Source organism: Neoarius graeffei, chromosome 19 (assembly GCF_027579695.1).
Source record: "Neoarius graeffei isolate fNeoGra1 chromosome 19, fNeoGra1.pri, whole genome shotgun sequence".
Taxonomy (NCBI): domain Eukaryota; kingdom Metazoa; phylum Chordata; class Actinopteri; order Siluriformes; family Ariidae; genus Neoarius; species Neoarius graeffei.
Window position 1 is genome coordinate 65,669,738 of NC_083587.1, and position 21,670 is coordinate 65,691,407.

General features: G+C 41.4%; 2 protein-coding genes across 2 annotated transcripts in view; both read left to right on the forward strand.

Annotated features, from left to right (window-relative positions):
• The window catches only part of gpatch3 (G patch domain containing 3), an 8,688-nt gene extending 4,441 nt beyond the window's left edge, over positions 1–4,247 (forward strand). Inside the window, exons 4-7 of the mRNA XM_060901008.1 lie at positions 2,635–2,694; positions 2,899–3,020; positions 3,630–3,757; positions 3,894–4,247. Coding sequence (XP_060756991.1) covers positions 2,635–2,694; positions 2,899–3,020; positions 3,630–3,757; positions 3,894–4,080 — 497 coding nt within the window. The 3' untranslated portion in view covers positions 4,081–4,247. The remainder of the gene's footprint in view (positions 1–2,634; positions 2,695–2,898; positions 3,021–3,629; positions 3,758–3,893) is intronic.
• Positions 4,248–6,519: 2,272 nt separating this feature from the next.
• On the forward strand, positions 6,520–20,779 carry sacm1lb (SAC1 like phosphatidylinositide phosphatase b). Its single transcript, XM_060900460.1, has 20 exons — positions 6,520–6,563; positions 9,063–9,160; positions 9,829–9,903; positions 10,038–10,165; positions 10,330–10,479; positions 11,505–11,564; positions 11,864–11,897; positions 12,095–12,196; positions 12,270–12,355; positions 12,447–12,533; positions 12,637–12,705; positions 12,799–12,878; positions 12,976–13,074; positions 13,151–13,289; positions 15,975–16,044; positions 16,126–16,198; positions 18,399–18,492; positions 18,569–18,661; positions 19,184–19,241; positions 19,393–20,779. Exons 1-20 carry the CDS (start codon positions 6,535–6,537, stop codon positions 19,527–19,529), a joined length of 1,761 nt encoding a protein of 586 aa, XP_060756443.1. The 5' UTR covers positions 6,520–6,534; the 3' UTR covers positions 19,530–20,779.
• The last annotated feature ends 891 nt before the right edge of the window (positions 20,780–21,670 follow it).

A 21,670-nucleotide genomic window follows, 5' to 3' on the forward strand; every position in this document is an offset into this window, starting at 1 on the left:
ACATCTGCATTAACATTTGGATTAACATCTCACGCACACACTTCTGCTCTCCACACACGTGAGGCGTTACACTCGCTGCTGTACAACCCGATTAGCATCACAAAGAGAAATCATCACTTAAATGTTTAGAATTATCCAAATTATTTTACTGATTTAAAAAGCATAAAATCTACAAAATAAAGCAAATACAAATAATTAACAAAAGCTTTCAAAGAAAAAAAAGAAGAAGAAACCTTTATTTGTCACATGCACACTTCAAGCACAGTGAAATTCATCCTCTGCATTTAACCCATCTGAAGCGGTACACACACACACACACACACACCCAGAGCAGTGGGCAGCCACACCAGAGCGCCCGGGGAGCAGTCAGGGGTTCGGTACCTCGCTCAAGGGCACCTCAGCCCAAGGCCGCCCCACGTTAACCTACTGCATGTCTTTGGAAAAAGCATTGTTAATAAAAAAAAATCTCCACTACCGTTCAAAAGTTTGGGGTCACTTTGAAATGTCCTTATTTTTGAAAGAAAAGCACTGTTCTCTTCAATGAAGATCACTTTAAACTAATCAGAAATCCACTCTATACATTGCTAATGTGGTAAATGACTATTCTAGCTGCAAATGTCTGGTTTTTGGTGCAATATCTCCATAGGTGTATAGAGGCCCATTTCCAGCAACTCTCACTCCAGTGTTCTAATGGTACAATGTGTTTGCTCATTGCCTCAGAAGGCTAATGGATGATTAGAAAACCCTTGTACAATCATGTTAGCACAGCTGAAAACAGTTGAGCTCTTTAGAGAAGCTATAAAACTGACCTTCCTTTGAGCAGATTGAGGCCAAGTTTACATTAGACCGTATCTGTCTCGTTTTCTTCGCGGATGCACTGTCCGTTTACATTAAAACGCCTGGAAACGCCGGGAAACGGGAATCCGCCAGGGTCCACGTATTCAATCCAGATCGTGTCTGGTCCGGTGCTGTGTAAACATTGAGATACGCGGATACGCTGTGCTGAGCTCTAGCTGGCGTCGTCATTGGACAACGTCACTGTGACATCCACCTTCCTGATTCGCTGGCGTTGGTCATGTGATGCGACTGCTGAAAAACGGCGCGGACTTCCGCCTTGTATCACCTTTCATTAAAGAGTATAAAAGTATGAAAATACTGCAAATACTGATGCAAATACTGCCCATTGTGTAGTTATGATGGTCTTTAGGCTTGCCATCCTTCCACTTGCAAGTGGTAAGTGACGCGCATGCCCGACATGCACTGAGATCACACACACAGCGGCTCAGTCCCGAATCACTGCTCGTGCGCTTCACTCGCGTGCTCTGTGAGCTGCGCAGGGCCGGAGTGCGCACCCTCCAGAGGGCACTCGCTGTTCAGGGCGGAGTGATTTGGAGCGCAGGATGCCTGCGGAGCCGAGCGTATCCGTGTATTGGCGTTGCTGTGTGCACGCGAATCGTTTTAAAAACGTTAATCTGATGATCCACTGATACGGTCTAATGTAAACCCCACCTGAGTTTCTGGAGCATCACATTTGTGGGGTCGATTAAATGCTCAAAATGGCCAGAAAAATGTCTCGACTCTATTTTCTATTCATTTTACAACTTATGGTGGGAAATAAAAGTGTGACTTTTCATGGAAAACACAAAATTGTCTGGGTGACCCCAAACTTTTGAACGGTAGTGTAAATAAAGACAAATGATTTGAATAAAACAGTATAAATAATAATGTATTAAAATGTTAGTGTTAAATTGTAATTAAAAACATAAAATCATCAAAAAATTTTTAATATTTAAAACCTCAAGTGTTAAAAATATTTAATTAAATGTTAAAGCTGTATTAAGTTATTTTTAAAAAATTAGAATTAACAGTACAGATAAATAAATAGATACATAAGTAAGGGAATAATAATAATCATAATAATAAAGTTTAAAAAAACTAATCACATGTTTAAGTAAAAAATGCTAATATATGAAAAGGGATTAAAATGATGTTATTTCACAGTTAGAAATAATTAATGTAAAGTTAATAATAATAATAATAATAATTAATAAATGGCTAAAATTAAAAGGCTTAAAACCATCAATCAAATATTTAACATTTTAAAATTTAAGTAATTAAGAAAGAGAAGAAATGTTAACGCCATATTAAATTGTTTAAAAAATTATAAATGAACGAGTAAATAAAAATGGCTTAAAAATAATATCCTGTTAATTTAAAAAGCCTGAAGGCAAATCAAATATTTAGATCAAAATACAAATAATTAAAAACAGATTAAAAGAAGTAATAAATTATTTGAAAATGACATAATGAAAATAGTACAGATGTGAAAAAAATCATAATAAAAGCAGCATTTTTTGTATAAAGCATAAAATTTATTTTGATTTTGATTTTTATCACCACGTCATGCTGTGTGTAACTAATGGTATGTATTCAGGAAGGAGCTTTAGTAAATGTTTACAGCTATTTTTTTTAATCACGAGTCCACAGGAACAGCTCAGAGCTTGACAGGAAGTGCCCAGTGAGGCTCGTTAATGATGTTATTACACTGCGATTAAGTCGAGTTCATTGGTAACAGTGTGCACTTTATGGTCCTTTATTCGTTTGTGATCATGATTTATTTTAATTTTTTTATAGACTTTGATGAGCAAACAGCAGATGACTGGGACGTTGACATGAGCGTCTACTACGACAAAGGTACGATAAAGATTTAAAAAAGCTATTATTATTATTACTGAGTAACTCTGAGTCACAAAGAGTTTTATTTATACAACTTTATTTATAACTCAGTTTGAGTCAGAAGTGTTTTAAGTTTGTTGATGTAATTTAGTTCATGAGTTAATTAGTTAATCGGTTGTATTAATTGAACTTTGCCATGGTTACAATGCTGCTGCCAATCAGACGGAGGAGACATGGACTCCAGAGACTACGTACAAATGCGCTATGAGAAGCGACTGAGGGACGGAGCGGAGCAGCCGGGGATCCTCCAGCAGAAAATCGGCACCTTCGAGAAATTCACGAAGGTGAGAACGTTTCAGTGGAAGGTTTTTCTTTTTTTTTTTTTTTTTTTCCCCCTGCTCATGGTTACGATTTACTCTTTTTAAAGCCTCATAATAAACTATTTACTATAAACAATCCAGAACTGATGATGATAAACCTAAATAAAGACAGGGACCCGGTCATGCCCTCCATATTAGTTCAAGGACGGCATCAGAAGGAGGAATGATATGAACAGTTGTGCAGTCGGGAGCTGCTTGCAGGCAGTGGCAATCATGAAAACTCAGCTGGCTGGTGGAATTTATTTTTATTATTTATTTTTTTAGGTGCTTCTGGGTGGTTTTGGTTAATATCAAAACACTAAATACATCAATGATACTGTCGCTCATTCAGGACTCTTTTATTTTGTTTCTCTTGTTTTTATTGGGAAGAAAATGGCATAGAAAAAAGGCGTATTTTTGAGTTAGAACCCGTATGAGTGCATGTTCAATTTCAGATCTCATGCGCAAAATATAAAGATCTCTGGATCTCGTGGAGGCGATGAAATCAGTATATCTCACATAGTTAGTGTTATTGGAATACTGTTCATTGCAAATCTGATTGCTGACACGTACAAATTGTCGTGTGTGTTGTAGGGTGTGGGGCGGCGTGTGATGGAGAAACAGGGCTGGAAAGACGGCGAGGGACTCGGACACTCCCGCTCAGGGATTCCCGAGGCTTTAGAGAATGAAGGGCAGCATCCCAACTGTAAGAGAGGCTTTGGGTGAGTGCACACTTTATTACACAAACACTTATTTCCTCACGCACTAATGACATAAGATGATGCTTGAATTTAATGTAATTGTCTTTTTTTTTTTAAGTGTATTTAAAAAAAAAAAAGGACTTGTTTTTCTGTGCAGGTATCACGGGGAAAAGCTCAGCAATTTCCAACCATTTAAAAAACCTCGGCCTGATTTTCACATATCGACTGTTTACGACGAGCCGAAAGACATCGACCGGGGCGACACACTGCTCCGCCGGCAGCCGAGCACCAGCCTGAAACACACACACTGGCATCCAAAGAAAAGCACCAAGCCACAAAGCTGACCTTTATTTCATTTATAATTCAAGAACTTTTCTCCCCATTTTTTATTTCGGTGTTTAGATCTCGCATTTGGAAAAGAGGTCTGAAAAGATATTCCCTTGTTTTAAAGGGTGTTAATTCTTTTGCGTCATTTTGTGACTTGATTTAATTAAAGTGTAAAGAAACAAAATATCTGCGATGGGAACTGTGACTCTTTTCAGTGAATCAGATTCATTTGGTGTGTCTCACCAAGAAGAGTCGACTCTTTTGGCTCACAAATGACTGTTTTTATTATGTAGCTGGAACGCTTTCATGAAATCTGCACTGCAAATGTGATTTGAGAATTGTCTGTGTTTCTCTTCAAAAGCTTTATTTCCATTTATCCTCGTTAGAGGATATCTTCACGGCCGAGTAAAAATATATGTAACTAGAAAAGCACTCGGAGAGCGCAGACCTCCGCCAAGAATCCTTTAAAAAAATCTGGGATCCAGAAGGTGATCCGGATCACCGCCGAAATTTAATGGATTGTTACTTGTGCCCAGTCACGCCTCTGGAAAAAATTTCAGAGCAATCCGTTCATAACTTTTTCCGTAATGTTGCAGACAAACCAACAAACCAACGCCACCGAAAACATAATCTCCTTGGCGGAGGTAATAAAAAAAACATAATTACGAGCCGAGACAAGATAATACACTGTTACCTCCAGTTATTGCTTTGCAAAATGTTTTATAGTTTAAAATTTATTTTCAAAGTTTTTTTGATGTATGAACTGAGCAATTTAAGAAAATTTTGTGAATCTTTTTAAATTAAAAATTACTTTTATAAAACACGAGTATACCAAGGACTATTATTAACTTTATAAATGTACTAACATAAGCAAGTAAATTCCAACCGTAAAACAAGGAAGTGTAATTAAAAAAATTCCAATCCTATTTACTATAGTTAAAAAAGGTGTGTGTGTGTGTGTGTGTGTGTGAGAGAGAGAGTCAAGAAGACGTGAGTTAGTGAATAAATAGAACAAAAGTAGTTAGTGTATAAATCCTGTGTGCTCTCTGATTATTGGTAGCCCTTGTAAAGATTAGTAAGAAGGGTTAGAACCTACATGTTTGTGGTTAACTGACAGGCTTTTTTTTTCCGGCACCTTCTAAATAATCTGTTGGTATGTAGGTGGAGTCTGATGGTGGTTTTGGAGACTTGGAAACCCCAAGATTTTACTTTTGCTTGTAATTCACCAACAGTGATCCTTGGAGATTTTTTTTGCCTCTCTTCCCTTCCTACTCACTGTACATGGGGACAAAATAAACCTGGGTCCTCTTCCAGGTGAGTGTGTAACAATTCCAGTTGGTGTTCCTGTTTTTTTTTCCAAGACCAGTTCTCTCACCCCTGAGCCATGGAGCTGGCTCCTACACACACCAATCAACTCAATACACTACAATGGATTAGAAATTATTATTAAATAATAAAGAAAATAATACATTAATTAAATTTTAAAAAATAAAGGTGTGTGTGTATATATATTACTGTATGTTTCTCATCTCATCTCATTATCTGTAGCCGCTTTATCCTGTTCTACAGGGTCGCAGGCAAGCTGGAGCCTATCCCAGCTGACTACGGGCGAAAGGCGGGGTACACCCTGGACAAGTCGCCAGGTCATCACAGGGCTGACACATAGACACAGACAACCATTCACACTCACATTCACACCTACGCTCAATTTAGAGTCACCAGTTAACCTAACCTGCATGTCTTTGGACTGTGGGGGAAACCAGAGCACCCGGAGGAAACCCACGCGGCCACGGGGAGAACATGCAAACTCCACACAGAAAGGCCCTCGCCGGCCACGGGGCTCGAACCCGGACCTTCTTGCTGTGAGACGACAGCGCTAATCACTACACCACTGTGCCGCCCTACTGTATTTTTATATAGTAATAAAGTATGGAATTTAAATAAACAAAAAATTAAATCTGGATTTTGCCACTTATTTTTATAACAGCAAAAAAAAAAAACAGTTCTAATTTTATGAGTTATATTTTAAAAATAAAGGTAATACACTAGAATGGATTAGAAAATATTTTACATATGAAATTATTAAAGAAATGAAAAATTAAGGTATATAAAAATATTGCTATATAAAATATTCCTATATATTTAATATATGATATAAAATATTACAATATAAAATAATACAATAAATATTTAATATAATAAACTGTTACTATATATTTTTATGTAATAATAAAGTATGGAATTTATTTAAATACACAAAAAAATCTGGATTTTGCTGCTCATTTTTATAACAGCAGAAAAAAACAGTTCCAATTTTGAGTTATATTTTATAAATAAAGGTAATACACTAGAATGGATTAGAAAATATTTTACAATGAAATTATTATTATTATTATTATTATTATGGCTCTGATGTAAGGGTGTTGTACTGAGTGCCACGTCACAGTGGGCGGAGCTTCAGTGAAGGGAAAATGGCGGCCACCTACAACAGCTTCAGTTTGTAAGTGCTGACTTTCGCCATTTAACCAACTGTTACTGCTTTATAACTTTAAACTACTGCGAGTCGTTTCTTCTCGTTCGTTTTATATGAAATCTGATTATTTTAATATTTTAGAAGAGAAATTTGGTGTTATTTATATTTTGTCTGCTAGCAAACAAGTTATTCTCCTGAGTGGCTGTTCAGCTTTGCTAATGCTGGCGGTGTGTCAGAGCTGCTCAGAGACAGAGCTGCTGAGAGACAGAGACAGAGCTGCTGAGAGACAGAGACAGAGCTGCTGAGAGACAGAGAACAGAGCTGAGAGACAGAGCTGCTGAGAGACAGAGAGCAGAGCTGAGGGACAGAGCTGCTGAGAGACAGAGCTGCTGAGAGACAGAGAGCAGAGCTGAGGGACAGAGCTGCTGAGAGACAGAGAGCAGAGCTGAGGGACAGAGCTGCTGAGAGACAGAGACAGAGCTGCTGAGAGACAGAGCTGCTCAGAACAGGACAGAGCTGAGAGACAGAGAACAGAGCTGAGGGACAGAGCTGCTCAGAACAGGACAGAGCTGAGAGACAGAGAACAGAGCTGAGGGACAGAGGACAGAGCTGCTGAGGGACAGAGCTGCTGAGGGACAGAGACAGCTGCTGAGAGACAGAGAACAGAGCTGAGAGACAGAGAACAGAGCTGAGAGACAGAGAACAGAGCTGAGAGACAGAACAGAGCTGAGGGACAGAGCTGCTGAGAGACAGCTGCTGAGAGACAGAGAACAGAGCTGCTGAGAGACAGAGCTGCTGAGAGACAGAGAACAGAGCTGCTGAGAGACAGAGCTGCTCAGAACAGGACAGAGCTGAGAGACAGAGAACAGCTGAGAGACAGAGAAGCTGAGAACAGGACAGAGCTGCTCAGAACAGGACAGAGCTGAGAGACAGAGCTGCTGAGAACAGGACAGAGCTGCTGAGAACACAGCTGAGAGACAGAGAACAGAGCTGAGAGACAGAGCTGTCAGACAGTGAGACGGGTTTCCGGATGAGAACAGAAATATTTTACACTTGAATCATCACACAGGACCCGAGCTTATCTCTGAAACACCCGGTTAGTAATCTGGAGCTCTCAGTAACAGCTTCAGCCCATGAAGAGCAGCTTTAAGGTGTTTTAGAAAGCAAAGATTTTTCTTTTAACACTCCTTTAACTGAATATTAATGAACTTTTTTTCAATGATTGTGGATCTTTGTGTAAATTTAAATAAAATCAAATATTCTCAATCCATATGTTGCTGTTTGAGTTGTTTTGGTACATTAGTCACTATTAAAGTACAATTCCACATTTTTCTGAAACGCATTAAAATAATCATATTGAAGGAGTTATGATGTGCTTGGTGAGAATTTGTTCAGTTGATTGGACTTGTATTTGTGTTATTCTTTTTTCGATTTTTTTTTTGGGCTTTTTTCACTTTTATTGGATAGGACAGTGTAGAGACAGGACAGGAAATGAGTGGGAGAGAGAGACCCCGGGTCCCCGGATTTATGGTATGGCGCCTTAGCCACCTGAGCCATGACGCCCCTGTATTTGTGTTATTCTTGTGAGAAGTTAGCACTTATCTGTGGCTCTGATGTCACAAGAGGACATTAAGGTCATACTGGACTCAAAATCCCAGAATGCAATGCAGCTGGATGATGACAGAGACTTGCCTTGAGTAGTTAGTGAGCGATACGATGATGAAAACACTCAACACTAAAGTGCTGCTGCATCATTATTTTCATGGCGGGCCGGCTCTGTGGTCGGCGTGAAGCTGGACTACTGAACATCATGGACGATGCCAGTCACCCTCTGCACACCGTCATCAGCAACCAGAGGAGCCTGTTCAGTGACAGAATGCTCCTTCCCAAGTGCAGGACAAACAGACTCAAAAACTCCTTTGTCCCTCACGCCATCAGACTGTACAACTCCTCTCTGGGGGGGAGGAGGGGGAACAGGAGGACAGAGGACGGGATGGGAAGGAGCAGCAGCCTAGCCTGACAAAAAGCAATACTGGACAATGTGCAATATAATGTGCAATACCTCTCCTGCTGGACTTTTTTTCTTTCTTTCTTCTTTTCCCATATCTTATTCTTTTTTATATTTGTATATGTAAATACTTAATTTAATTTATCTAGAAGTTTTCTCTATTTTCTATTCTCTGTTTATCCTGTAATGATACCGCTGAAATTTTAATTTCCCTGAGGGATCAATAAAGTTCTGTCTAATCTAATCTAATGTAGAAATAAACCCAGGGCTAAATCTCACCACGGTGCTATCAGCAGGTAGCCGAATGGCATTGTGGGTAATGTAGGAACGCAGTTTGAAAGTGGAATTGTTAGACAGACTTGTCCTTGTGATTGCAGGATGAAACTAGCACTTAAAACTCAAATCAAACATCATCCAATCCAACACGTCCCAGCTGATGGGTTGTGTTTGTGGTAAAAGTGATCTGGTACTTGTTAACTTACTCATCCTCTTACTTGTGTCTCCTTTTCCCTCCGTAGGCACACGACGCCTGAGAAGTTCTACATTGAGGCGTGTGACGATGGCGCTAACGAAGTGCTTGCGATTGACCGGGTGTCTACAGAGATGACGCTGATAGGTAGGACAGGAGAAACACCAGGAGACTGATGCACTGTTGAATTCCTTTATCCACATGGACGTCTAATCTACAGGGATGATTGGAATTTATTCTAATCTAACGTACAGGGATTTTTAATCTAGTCCAGTCTAATATACAGGGATGACTAATCTCATCCAGTCTGATTCACAGGGATGTCTCATCTAATTTAGTCTAATTTAATCCAGTCTAACCTACAGAGACGTTTAATTTAAATGAATCTAATCCTCGCTGATCTGCAGGCATGACAAAAATGTAAACTAGCCTAAAATGTCTGATCTAATGGAAATTAATCTATTCTATTCAAATCCAAACTCATCTAATCTAAAGGGACCGCTAATACAAAATTTGAATTTTGTCTAATGTAATCTAAACTCCACTAATCTACAGGGATGTCTAATCTAAACTAATTTAATCTAGTCTAATCTGATGCGTAATTTACATTAAGTTGTCACAGCTAACATGAGCTAACCCTGTGAGTCACAGTGAAGGAGGGGTGGCTCCACCCTTTTAAACCCAACTAATTTTAGAATTTCCCTGCATGGAAACATGGAAAGTTTAACTAGAACTGCGTGTATAAAGTGTTATAGCATGTGGAACTGATAATAAATAATTCCAGGACACACTTGACGCCTGTGTTTGTGTTGCAGGGATGAAAGACATCCCGCCTTCAGCAGTGACCCGGCCGATATGTGGCATCATGGGAACGATCCGGCTGGTAGCAGGTCAGGAGCGAATTTCACTCTGAACTGCAGGCTAACTCTTAGCAGGCTAGTTAGCGAGCACTAACTTTAGGCTAGTTTGAAGCGAGCATGATTTAATCCGCGTAAGTAACTCTGATGTAATCCCGTCACTTTAGGCATGTACCTCATCGTGATCACCAAGAAGAGGAAAGTGGGGGATCTGCTGGGACACGCCGTGTGGAAGGCCGTGGAGTTCGACGTGATCTCGTATAAGAAGACGGTGCTGCACCTCACAGACACGCAGGTGTGGAAAGGTTTTGGGGTCGAGTTATCTCAGGATTTCGTCTCGGTACAGGGTGTAACGTCTGTTTTATTGAACATGTTGAATTAATTTAACATGACGCTTCTGTAATGTTTTTATTCACGCCTTTTGTGTTTTTTTTCTGGTGGGCTGATGCGATCGTTTAGATGCAGGACAACAAGGCCTTCCTCGCGATGATCAACAGCATCCTGAACACAGACGGCTTTTACTTCGCCACTGATTACGACCTCACACACACCCTGCAGCGCCTCGCCAACACCAGCCCAGAGTTTCAGGAGATGAGTCTGCTGGAGAGGGTGAGACAGAGAGAGAGACAGAGGGGGAGAGAGAGGGGGAGAGAGAGAAAGAGACGGACACACAGAGAGAGAGAGAGAGACAGACAGACAGAAAGAGACAGACAGACAGAGGGGGGGGAGAGAGAGAGACGGACAGAGAGAGAGACAGACAGACATAGAGAGACAGACAGACAGAGGCAAACAGAGAGAGAGAGACAGACAGTGAGAGAGAGAGAGACGGACAGATAAACAGACAGCGAGAAAGAGGGAGATGGACGGACAGATGGAGAGAGAGACAGACAGACGGGGAGAGAGAGGGATGGACGGATGGACAAACAGAGAGAGAGGGACAGACGGACGGACAGGCAGAGAGACAGGCGGAGAGAGAGAGACAGACAGATGGGGAGAGAGAGAGAGCGATGGACGGACAGACAGATAGAGAGACAGACAGATGGAGAGAGAGACACAGATGGATGGACAGACAGACAGAGAGAGAGACAGACAGATGAACAGAGAGAAAGAGAGGCAGACAGTGAGGGACAGACGGATACAGAGAGAGAGACAGACAGATGAACAGAGAGAAAGAGAGGCAGACAGTGAGGGACAGACAGATACAGAGAGACGGACAGAGAGAGTGAGGCGGGGGAGAGAGAGAGAGAAACAGACAGATGGATAGACAGAGAGAGAGAGAAACAGAGAGACAGACAGATACAGAGAGAGACGGACAGAGAGAGTGAGGCAGGGGGAGAGAGAGAGACTCACAGACGGAGAGAGAGAGAAACAGACAGATGGATAGGCAGACAGAGAGAAACAGAGAGACAGACAGATACAGAGAGAGACGGACAGAGAGAGTGAGGCAGGGGGAGAGAGAGAGAAACAGACAGATGGATAGGCAGACAGAGAGAGACAGAGAGAGAAACAGAGAGACAGACAGATACAGAGAGGGAGAGAGACAGAAAGAGTGAGTGAGAGTTATGTATGTGAGTGTATGATTTTGAAAAACAAAGAGAAATTTGAGTGCTTTTTGTGTATTTTGTGGCGTGTAGGCGGATCAGAGGTTTGTGTGGAACGGCCACTTGCTGAGAGACTTCAGCACACAGCCTGAGGTAAACACACACATATAGGTAAAAAATAAAAACATATATTACACACACACACGGGTAGACAGGTCAGGCCAGACGCACCGAAGGACCGATACATGGACAAGCAGACAGATTGGCCAGACAGATGGATGTACGGATCAGACAGGCGAGCGTACAGATCAAATCAGACGGATGGACTGGAGTACAGATGACCAACGGACAAATAGATCATTCAGCCACATAATTATCTTAAACAGTAAAACGTGCACGCTTCTTCCCTGTATCAGTAGATGTTGTATTTCTCTCTGTGTTTTGTTTTGCAGCTGCACAGATTCGCCTGTCCTGTGATCCACGGCTGTATCCTTACAGAACTCCACACTGAACACACACCACCATTCTCACTGGATTTTTCTACACGCTCATGATTTCACTGAACGTTTTAGCCATTTCCTGCGCTAATGTATCAGATTCGCTTCACAATTATTGCAGCCTTTTTGTTGTAGTTTCCAGAGTCTTTCTCTTTTAACCCTCCTTAACTCCGCGTGCGCTCTCAGTCATCGCTATGAAGTCCTGCTGCATCAACGGGAAGATCTTCGACTGGAACCTGATCTCCAGGAGGAGCTGCTTCCGCGCCGGCGTTCGGTACTACGTCCGAGGTGCATGCTTTAACCCCTTGATCCGCACAATACCATGTCGTATCGCAGTGTCCTAATCAGTCCGTGTTTTCAGGGATCGACTCTGAGGGTCACGCGGCAAACTTCGTGGAGACGGAGCAGATCGTTCAGTATAGCGGCGCCAAGGCTTCGTTCATTCAAGTGAGTCAGAGAGAACCAAAATCTGGAGTTTCTTATGAGATTATGCAGATTTGTGTAATCAATATGGGATCTGATCCATCCCTTCTCACAGACACGTGGCTCCATTCCGTTCTTCTGGTCCCAGCGTCCAAACCTGAAATACAAACCCAAACCGCAGATCAGCAAGAGTGGCAATCACGTGAGATGTTATACGTGATGATTCATTTCCTTTGTAGGAAAATTCATGTGCATGTTTGTGTGTAAGACGTATTGTATTGCTTTATTTTCACTCTTGGTCACAGCTGGATGGTTTTCAGAGACATTTTGACTCGCAGATCATAACCTACGGCCGACAAGTCATTTTAAATCTGGTACGTCCTTCACGGCTTGCTCATGACGAAAATTTATTTGTAGTGTTCTTTGAACTACAGGAACTTTTTGTTTTTTAATTTTGTCTCATGTAGATTAATCAGAAAGGTTCTGAGAAACCTCTCGAGCTCGCTTTTGCCAAGATGGTGGAGAGTCTCGGCAACGGCATGATCAAGTGAGTGACTCATTAAGGGCTTTATAAAGTAAATAAAACAGCACTAATGCTAACAAAATCCGGGCGTGTGTGTGTGTGTGTGTGTTTCTTTCTGCAGGTACGTGGCCTTTGACTTTCATAAGGAGTGCAGTAGGATGAGGTGGCATCGGCTGCAGATCCTGGTGGACACAGTGGCCGAGCAGCAGGACGACTTCGGGTATCATTAGTAGCTCTGAAGCGCAGATACACACAGGGCAAGTTCAGTGAGCGTTCATTGTTGACTCTGTTAACAGCTTCTTCCTGGTGGATGCAGACGGAACGGTCCAAATGCAGCAGGAGGGGACGTTCCGGAGCAACTGTATGGATTGTCTGGACCGTACCAATGTGGTTCAGAGCCTCCTGGCCAGACGATCGCTTCAGTCTCAGCTGCAGGTGACGGTGCAGTCACACACTTCAGAAACACGCCACACTCAGACTACATACACTACCGTTCAAAAGTTTGGGGTCACTTTGAAATGTGCTTATTTTTGAAAGAAAAGCACTGTTCTCTTCAATGAAGATCACTTTAAACTAATCAGAAATCCACTCTATACATTGCTAATGTGGTAAATGACTATTCTAGCTGCAAATGTCTGGTTTTTGGTGCAATATCTCCATAGGTGTATAGAGGCCCATTTCCAGCAACTCTCACTCCAGTGTTCTAATGGTACAATGTGTTTGCTCATTGCCTCAGAAGGCTAATGGATGATTAGAAAACCCTTGTACAATCATGTTAGCACAGCTGAAAACAGTTGAGCTCTTTAGAGAAGCTATAAAACTGACCTTCCTTTGAGCAGATTGAGTTTCTGGAGCATCACATTTGTGGGGTCGATTAAATGCTCAAAATGGCCAGAAAAATCTCATTCATCTCATTATCTGTAGCCGCTTTATCCTGTTCTACAGGGTCGCAGGCGAGCTGGAGCCTATCCCAGCTGACTACGGGCGAAAGGCGGGGTTCACCCTGGACAAGTCGCCAGGTCATCACAGGGCTGACACATAGACACAGACAACCATTCACACTCACATTCACACCTACGCTCAATTTAGAGTCACCAGTTAACCTAACCTGCATGTCTTTGGACTGTGGGGGAAACCGGAGCACCCGGAGGAAACCCACGCGGACACGGGGAGAACATGCAAACTCCACACAGAAAGGCCCTCGCCGGCCACGGGGCTCGAACCCGGACCTTCTTGCTGTGAGGCGACAGCGCTAACCACTACACCACCGTGCCGCCCGGCCAGAAAAATGTCTTGACTATATTTTCTATTCATTTTACAACTTATGGTGGTAAATAAAAGTGTGACTTTTCATGGAAAACACAAAATTGTCTGGGTGACCCCAAACTTTTGAACGGTAGTGTAATCGTGTATTAATACAGGAGTGCGTGTGTGTGCTGTACTCTATGGAGTTTAATGATTAAATAGCAGTAATAACATACATGGATCTGGTTTTCCGTTTACATTTTGTTTTTTTCTCTCTCATTAACATGAATACATTAAGTGTGGACGATATGACAAAAATATCAGAATCATGATACACGATATTTATTCATATTTGGTAAGAAGTTTCCAGCAAAATGGTTGTTTGCATTTTAAAAATAACCTGGGCGGGAAAAACTAAAGTTTTTGTTTGTTTGTTTTGAGAATATTATACTTTTAATTAATGCCTTGAAAAGGAGGAAAAAATAAGATGTAAAATTCTGTTCATATTTTACAATTTTAACGCTTCAGTGTAAAATATTTATCAAATCAGCTGCTTTTAATGTTTATAATTAAAAAAAAAACAACGACCCAAAAGCCTAGGTCACAACCGGACGTATGATTTTTTGGCCGTGCGATTTTTGACGTTTCCCAAATCGCTGCGGTTTTTTTTGTTCGTGGAGAAAGACGCACGTTGGCCGTAAGTTTGTCTTGCAACCTGAAAAAAACGTAAGCGCCCGTAGAGTTTGTTTGACATGACAAAGAACTTCTGTGGCCGGTCTGCGGCCAGTCTACGGCTCGAAAATCAGCACGTCACACGTGCGCCCTCCGTGCGTTTCACGCACGCACTCCTTGCGTTTCTTGCGTTTTTTGCACGTAGACCGGCCGTAGGAGCACGTACAGCCGGTTGTGACCGAGGCTTAAAGCATTTGATTAAATCTGCGCTCTCTTAGAAAAGTGTATGGTGACATAGTTTATTATCATGTTGATAGAATATTGTAATTTTTCTATTTAAGTTATTCCTCGAAATTGAGTCGTACATGAGCTGATAGTTGATGAGTTACGTAGCACCAAGTTCCCTATAATCCATGTACGACGAGATTGAGTGGAATAACTGTTTTATTCTGTCCACATTCACGGGATTTTGAGAAACGGAGCATTTTTATTTTTATTTATTGCAAATTCAATAAATAAAAACTTTATACAAAACGTCCGACAAAATAATTTCCGCTTAGAATGTAAACAAACTGGTGAAATGACGAGCAATTTGTGAAAAATGCAATAATAATAATAATAATAATAATTCTTGAAAATAAAAAAGATACGTTTTTACCATCAAATACTTTCATTCCATATTTTGTTGCTCTTTTTTTTTTTTGTATTTTTTTGGGTTTTATTTTTGAGTAGAGTTTTTATTTTGTCCTCAGTTGGTTCAACAACATGCTCCGCCATTTTGTTTTTCTCTACTCACGGTATATGAGCAAGCTGATAGCCTCGTAGTAGAGTAGCCAATCGGAGCGTGTGATTGCTCGTATCCAGTGAATGTGGATAGAGGAACACCCGTTATATCTAACGTACATATAACATGGTCTCAGGTTAAGTGTTAATTCTTCACACATTTTGCTGTAGATATTAAATGTGATTATGTTCGTGATTATGAAATGACAGTGTTTCTAACACGTCATACAAGTTTACAGTTTCCGATTTCATGTCGCATCAGAATGGAGTGACTGTTTAGAGCGGCTGTAAAGTGACGTTAGCAAATCATTAACACGTTGCTGTGGTCAAAGAGGAATAAAACACTTTGGGGACGTGTTGTTATAGGAAAATGATGCTGACGTACATATTTATGATGCTGATTATCTCATGATGTTGTAGAGAATGGGCGTCCTGTATGTTGGACAGAGAATCGAGGATCAGGTTGATTTTGAAAAGATTTACAAGAACGGTGAGATAATTTAAAATATGTTTCAGATAAATGTTTATTACGCAGTGCGGTCACTCCTCTTTGTGTTTTGTGTGCGCGTAGCGTGGGCCGACAACGCTAACGCGTGTGCTAAGCAGTACGCTGGGACAGGAGCACTGAAGACAGACTTCACACGGTGAGGATTCACTGCAAACACACACCTAGCACTTAGCAGGGCCAAAATTATACACTTTTTATACTATTTTTGTGATGTAGATATGTTTTTATATAAGGGTTGTTTTACAATCAGGGTACGCAAGCTAAAAATCACATTTAACACTTATCTTCAATATCAAAAAGCTTGACTAAATAAACTTGGTTGTTTATTGTAGCCCTGTGATAGCTCTATTTACCATGCAAAAAACAATTTGGTGATAACGTTATTTTTGGTGAATGCATGGCAATATATGTCATATTTAGCAAAATTACTCGTGTCATTTAGAAAAAGTGCTTTTTTGACCACAGGTAGCTCCAAAAGGGATGCACTTACATCATTCTTTATACCAGAAAACAAATATTTGGTTCCGTATCATTGGAAACAGAGTTAAGTTTTAATGTTGAATGCCAGTAAGTTTTCAGACTGTTTTGATCAAATTAGTATGTAACTGTGTCAAAAAAATGTCCTCTCCGAGACAGCTCATTTTTCAATATAAAATAACATATCTAAAATGATTATTTTCATCCAGGGCTTTGAACCGGTTCAAGGAACGAAAACGAAAACCCGGAACTTTTTCTATTTCACATGGAACAGAAACGAAACCAGAAACTTTATTATTTTTTATGCTCCGGAACAGAAACGCTTATTAAAAATAATGGTAACCGGTTAATACCGGTTTTTATTTCGTTCCTCAAAGTTTCCGTAGCCTACAAATAAAAAAAGTCATTCTTCTCCTGCGCAAGTTTCTATGACCCGCTGGGGTTCACTTCCTGTGTGACGTTCGCTGACTGAATGGAGAGAGCGGGAGGGTGGACTACTATCACGTCTCCATGTGATAATAAGTGAGTAATTGCATTACTGAGTGTCTGTGAGCAAAGAAGAGCCTGAACGTTGCAACCTCCCTATTGGCTGTTTGTAAAAATGTATCAGTTGTTGCCCCTCCCACGGGAATCATCGCGGGCTTGAGAGACGAGACCTGACGAGTTAGTTCGTTGGTAGCAGAACAAAATGTCTGGACACAAATCGCATTTTCAGAAAAGGAAAGAAAATAAACGGAGGGTCGAAAATACAAAAAAGGAGGCAGAAAATGCAAAACGAGTTTTAAGGTAGGACAAATGGTTCCTTTTCTGAGGCAGCCCGCCGTGGCTGCCTGCAGGCTTATTTATTATAGCCCATTTAGTTAAAATAGTTGATATAAAATGTTTATAGTTATAGTTATGTGATGGTTGTCCTGATTTAGACTGGTGGTTTTTTTTTTTTGGGGGGGGGTTGCGCGATGTTGCACCCGGGTCCAGATTAGGGCAGAACCGGCCCTGGCTACATTTCAGCTGTAGTTTGTTTTATGTATGTATGTACTTGCATAGATGTGTACTTGGTCTTCCAATATGGCGCCTAACAAAATCTCGCGGCGCGGTGACGTCATGCGGTAGCCCTCTATAGGGCCTGACTAGCCTTTGGTAACACTAAACGAATTCTCTTTCATTTTTGGCACTTTTTCTGTTTGTGTAGATGGGAAGACGTACTGAGAATCCAAATCGCCAACATTTGAAATAATAATTGTTTTGAATTATTTCTTGTCTTATTTAATGAAGGTTGTAATAGAATTAGCCTACATTTGGCTTAAGCTGGATGAGACAGAGACATAATTTTATAGCCATTTGTTAAACAGCTGACAGGGAACGTAATTAACCGTTCCGGGAACGACATTTTTTTGTTCTAACCGGTTCAGGAACGTCTATTTAATGGTGGAACCCAAAACCGGAAACGTTAAAATTCCGTTTCTGTTCGGAATGAACCAATAGGAAAAAAATTCTGGTTCAAAGCCCTGTTTTCATCCTAAAATGTGGTCAAGATATCGGGACATAAATATTAGAGACAACTAACACAAAGCTTACAGCCTTATATTTAAAAGCACTATGGAAGTCGTGGATTCTGAATTGTCCAAAAAAAAAAAATGTCCTCTCCGAGAATCACTTGATTTGTTTCTCCCAGCCCGGCTTAAAGCTACTTGTTATAATACAAACTATTACACATGCCTATGTTCATATGTGTATTAATTTCCAAAAGTGCAGATTTGATAGTTTTTTTTTTTTAATTTGAATTTTGGACCCCTGTGACACAAACGTACCCTGATTGTAAAACAACCCATATACAAAAGTGTGTGTGTGTTCATTTTCAGGACGGGGAAGAGGACACAGTGGGGGTTAGTGATGGACGGCTGGAACTCGATGATCAGATATTACAAGAACAATTTCTCAGATGGATTCAGACAAGTGAGGATCAGTCCACACACACCCACTCAACATCGCTAACTTTTCTTCCTAACTTTCATTTCTGTCTCTCGTACAGGACTCCATCGATCTGTTTTTAGGAAACTACGCTGTAGATGAAGTGGACATGAGCACTACTCTCCATGAAGCCAAAGACTGGAAGTTTCTCACGGTGAGAAACACACACACACACACACACACACACACACACACACACACACACACACACACACACACACACACACACACACAGTCATATTAACCCATTGACGCCTGAAACGCCTGCAAAAAAACGTCTGCAAATGCCTAAGCCAGTTTTTAGAAAAGGTCCCCATCTGCCTGAGGGTTTTCTGAAATAAAAATAATTAATTGAAAACGCCTATTAAAAATTCAATATCTCAGCCTCTGAAGCACATAAAGACATGAAATAAGTTGCATTTAAAAGATAAAATTCTCTGCTTTTATTGGATCATGCTCATTCAGCATTAACACTAACACATTTGTTAACACATAGATGAGTCTTGAAAATAATGACAAATCAACAATGCTGCATTATGCAGCAACCGGCGTTTGGGGCAATGTTGCGTTATGCAACAACTGGCGCTAGGGCAATGTTGCTTGACGCAGCATCCGGCGTCAATGGGTTAAGTTTTGTGTATCCTCTAATCAGTATGTTTGTGTTTTTGCCCTTCAGCTGCCAATCATCATGGTGGTGGCGTTCTCCATGTGCATTATCTGCCTGCTCATGGCTGGTATGTGCGACATTTTTATCCATTTATCGCTACGTTAAAAATTAAGAACATGGGGGAAAATGAGTCCACACCTTCTGACCAACCAGAATTCAGTGTTTTTAGGTGTGTAGATCGCTGTGTGTGTTGATATAGCCGAAACTCTGATCCCCAGGTGAGACGTGGACGGAGACGTTAGCGTACGTGCTGTTCTGGGGAATGGCGAGCGTGGTCACGGCCGGTGTGATCCTCTTCAACGGCCGAGACTTCGTGGACGCGCCCAGGCTGGTCCAGAAGGAGAAGATGGACTGAGAGTGCGTGTGTGGAAAGCAGCTGGGTCCCGTTGACTCTTCGTCCTCATCCCAGTCTTCATCCTCGGGACTTTCCTTCTCTCGTCTGCACCGTGACTGGAGCCTGTACTGAACGTCGTCATCATCGCCATTCTGTCACGAGGAGGAGGAGAAGAGCAGGGGCCAGGCGGGGCCACAAGGGTGGGCATCAGCGAGACGGACTCGAAACCATGCCCACCTGCTGCTCTCCACACTGCAGTCTCATCTCAGAGGAACAGCCCGGACTGAAGGGGGCGCTGTTCCTCAGCTCAGAGCTACACTGGAGAAACCATTTTAACCACACACACACACAGACCATAATGTAGCTTGAATTTTAGTATCAGTTGAACCAGTAATGAGGTTTATATCCTAACACAAGCTTCCTGGCCCCCTTTCTGGCACATTTGGGGCGGGCGATATGACAATATTTTATCATTTATCGTGATATATTGTAGGTATCGCCTGTATTTTTTAGACACTAAGTGCATGTGCCAGAAGAGAGTTAGACCAATCATAGATTCTGTAAACAAGTGTTTATTTTTTGTAAGCACTGAAACAAAAAATATTCCGTGTTTCAACTATAAAAAAAAAAATCAATATTGTGATAAATGTATTGTGTATCTGAAAAATGTCTGAAATGTTCTGTGATTTATATGTATTGCCGTATCGCCCACCTCTGTGCCAAAATTCAGTCTGATGTTGATATTCAGATTCGTTTGTTTCAGTTGCCATGATGATCTGTTGATTTCAGATTTACGCTGCCTTTCAGATCAAAGTTAAAGAGCAGTTTGGCCAAAAGTGAGATGTACACGTATTTCCACTGGAGCCAAAAAAAGTTTGGTGTTTGTCTGAAGTTTGATTCTTTAGTTTGCCGTGAGAACTACGAGGCTAATGAGGCTAAAACGGAACAAAAGTGCAGACCTGCTAACTTTTACGCATTTTGCACAAGAGCTACAAAATACGCACTCAAAAATACACCAAGTCTACTTTTCTCCAATCGACAAAAATGATTTACAGCAGTGTCGCTGTTCTGAACGCTCAGATATTAATCGGCCAGCTGGAAGCCCTTTCTTTCATCTCACGTTCGTGATTGTTCAGCCGGTGCTCTCGTCGCATCTCATCTCGTCACATCTCATGTCAGTTTCCTTCTTGAAAGATGCGCTGATGCAATGTGTTCGCTTTGTCACAGTGCATGGAGAATGTTTCGAGTTCATAAATTAATGTGAAATAAAATCGGTGTATGTGTGTTTGACTTGGCTGACTACAGTGCCGCCTGTGGGATCATGGTTGGGATTTTTTTTTTTTTGAGCTCCTTTTGTGTTCCCTCACAATCAGGGTAAGGGTTATAACACAAAAGTGTTGTGAGGGAACGCAAAAGTAGCTAAAAAAAATCCCCCACATGACCCTTAGGGGGCTCCCTAGCTGTCATTTAGACAATCAGTGAACTATATTGAAAAGGTACGCACCAGATTTTTGGCCAAAAATGATCCTGTTGTAGAGAAATAAAATGCTTTTTGATCAGAAGAATGAAAAGGGTGAAAATGTTGAAAAAAGATTAAACAGGCTTACAATGAAATGTGGTGGCACGGCGGTGTAGTGGTTAGCGCTGTCGCCTCACAGCAAGAAGGTCCGGGTTCGAGCCCCGTGGCCGGCGAGGGCCTTTCTGTGCGGAGTTTGCATGTTCTCCCCGTGTCCGCGTGGGTTTCCTCCGGGTGCTCCGGTTTCCCCCACAGTCCAAAGACATGCAGGTTAGGTTAACTGGTGACTCTAAATTGAGCGTAGGTGTGAATGTGAGTGTGAATGGTTGTCTGTGTCTATGTGTCAGCCCTGTGATGACCTGGCGACTTGTCCAGGGTGTACCCCGCCTTTCGCCCGTAGTCAGCTGGGATAGGCTCCAGCTCGCCTGCGACCCTGTAGAAGGATAAAGCGGCTACAGATAATGAGATGAGATGAGGCAATGAAATGTCAAATTTAACACTAGGCCTACTATATCATTATTAATAAAGTAATTTTCAATTAGAAGGTGATATAAAACACTGTTCAGCAAAAAGACACCCCTTCAAACAGTTTAAGCAGCAGATCAACAGTCAAAATGTCAGCTGTCGCTATGAAGCATGTGGTTTA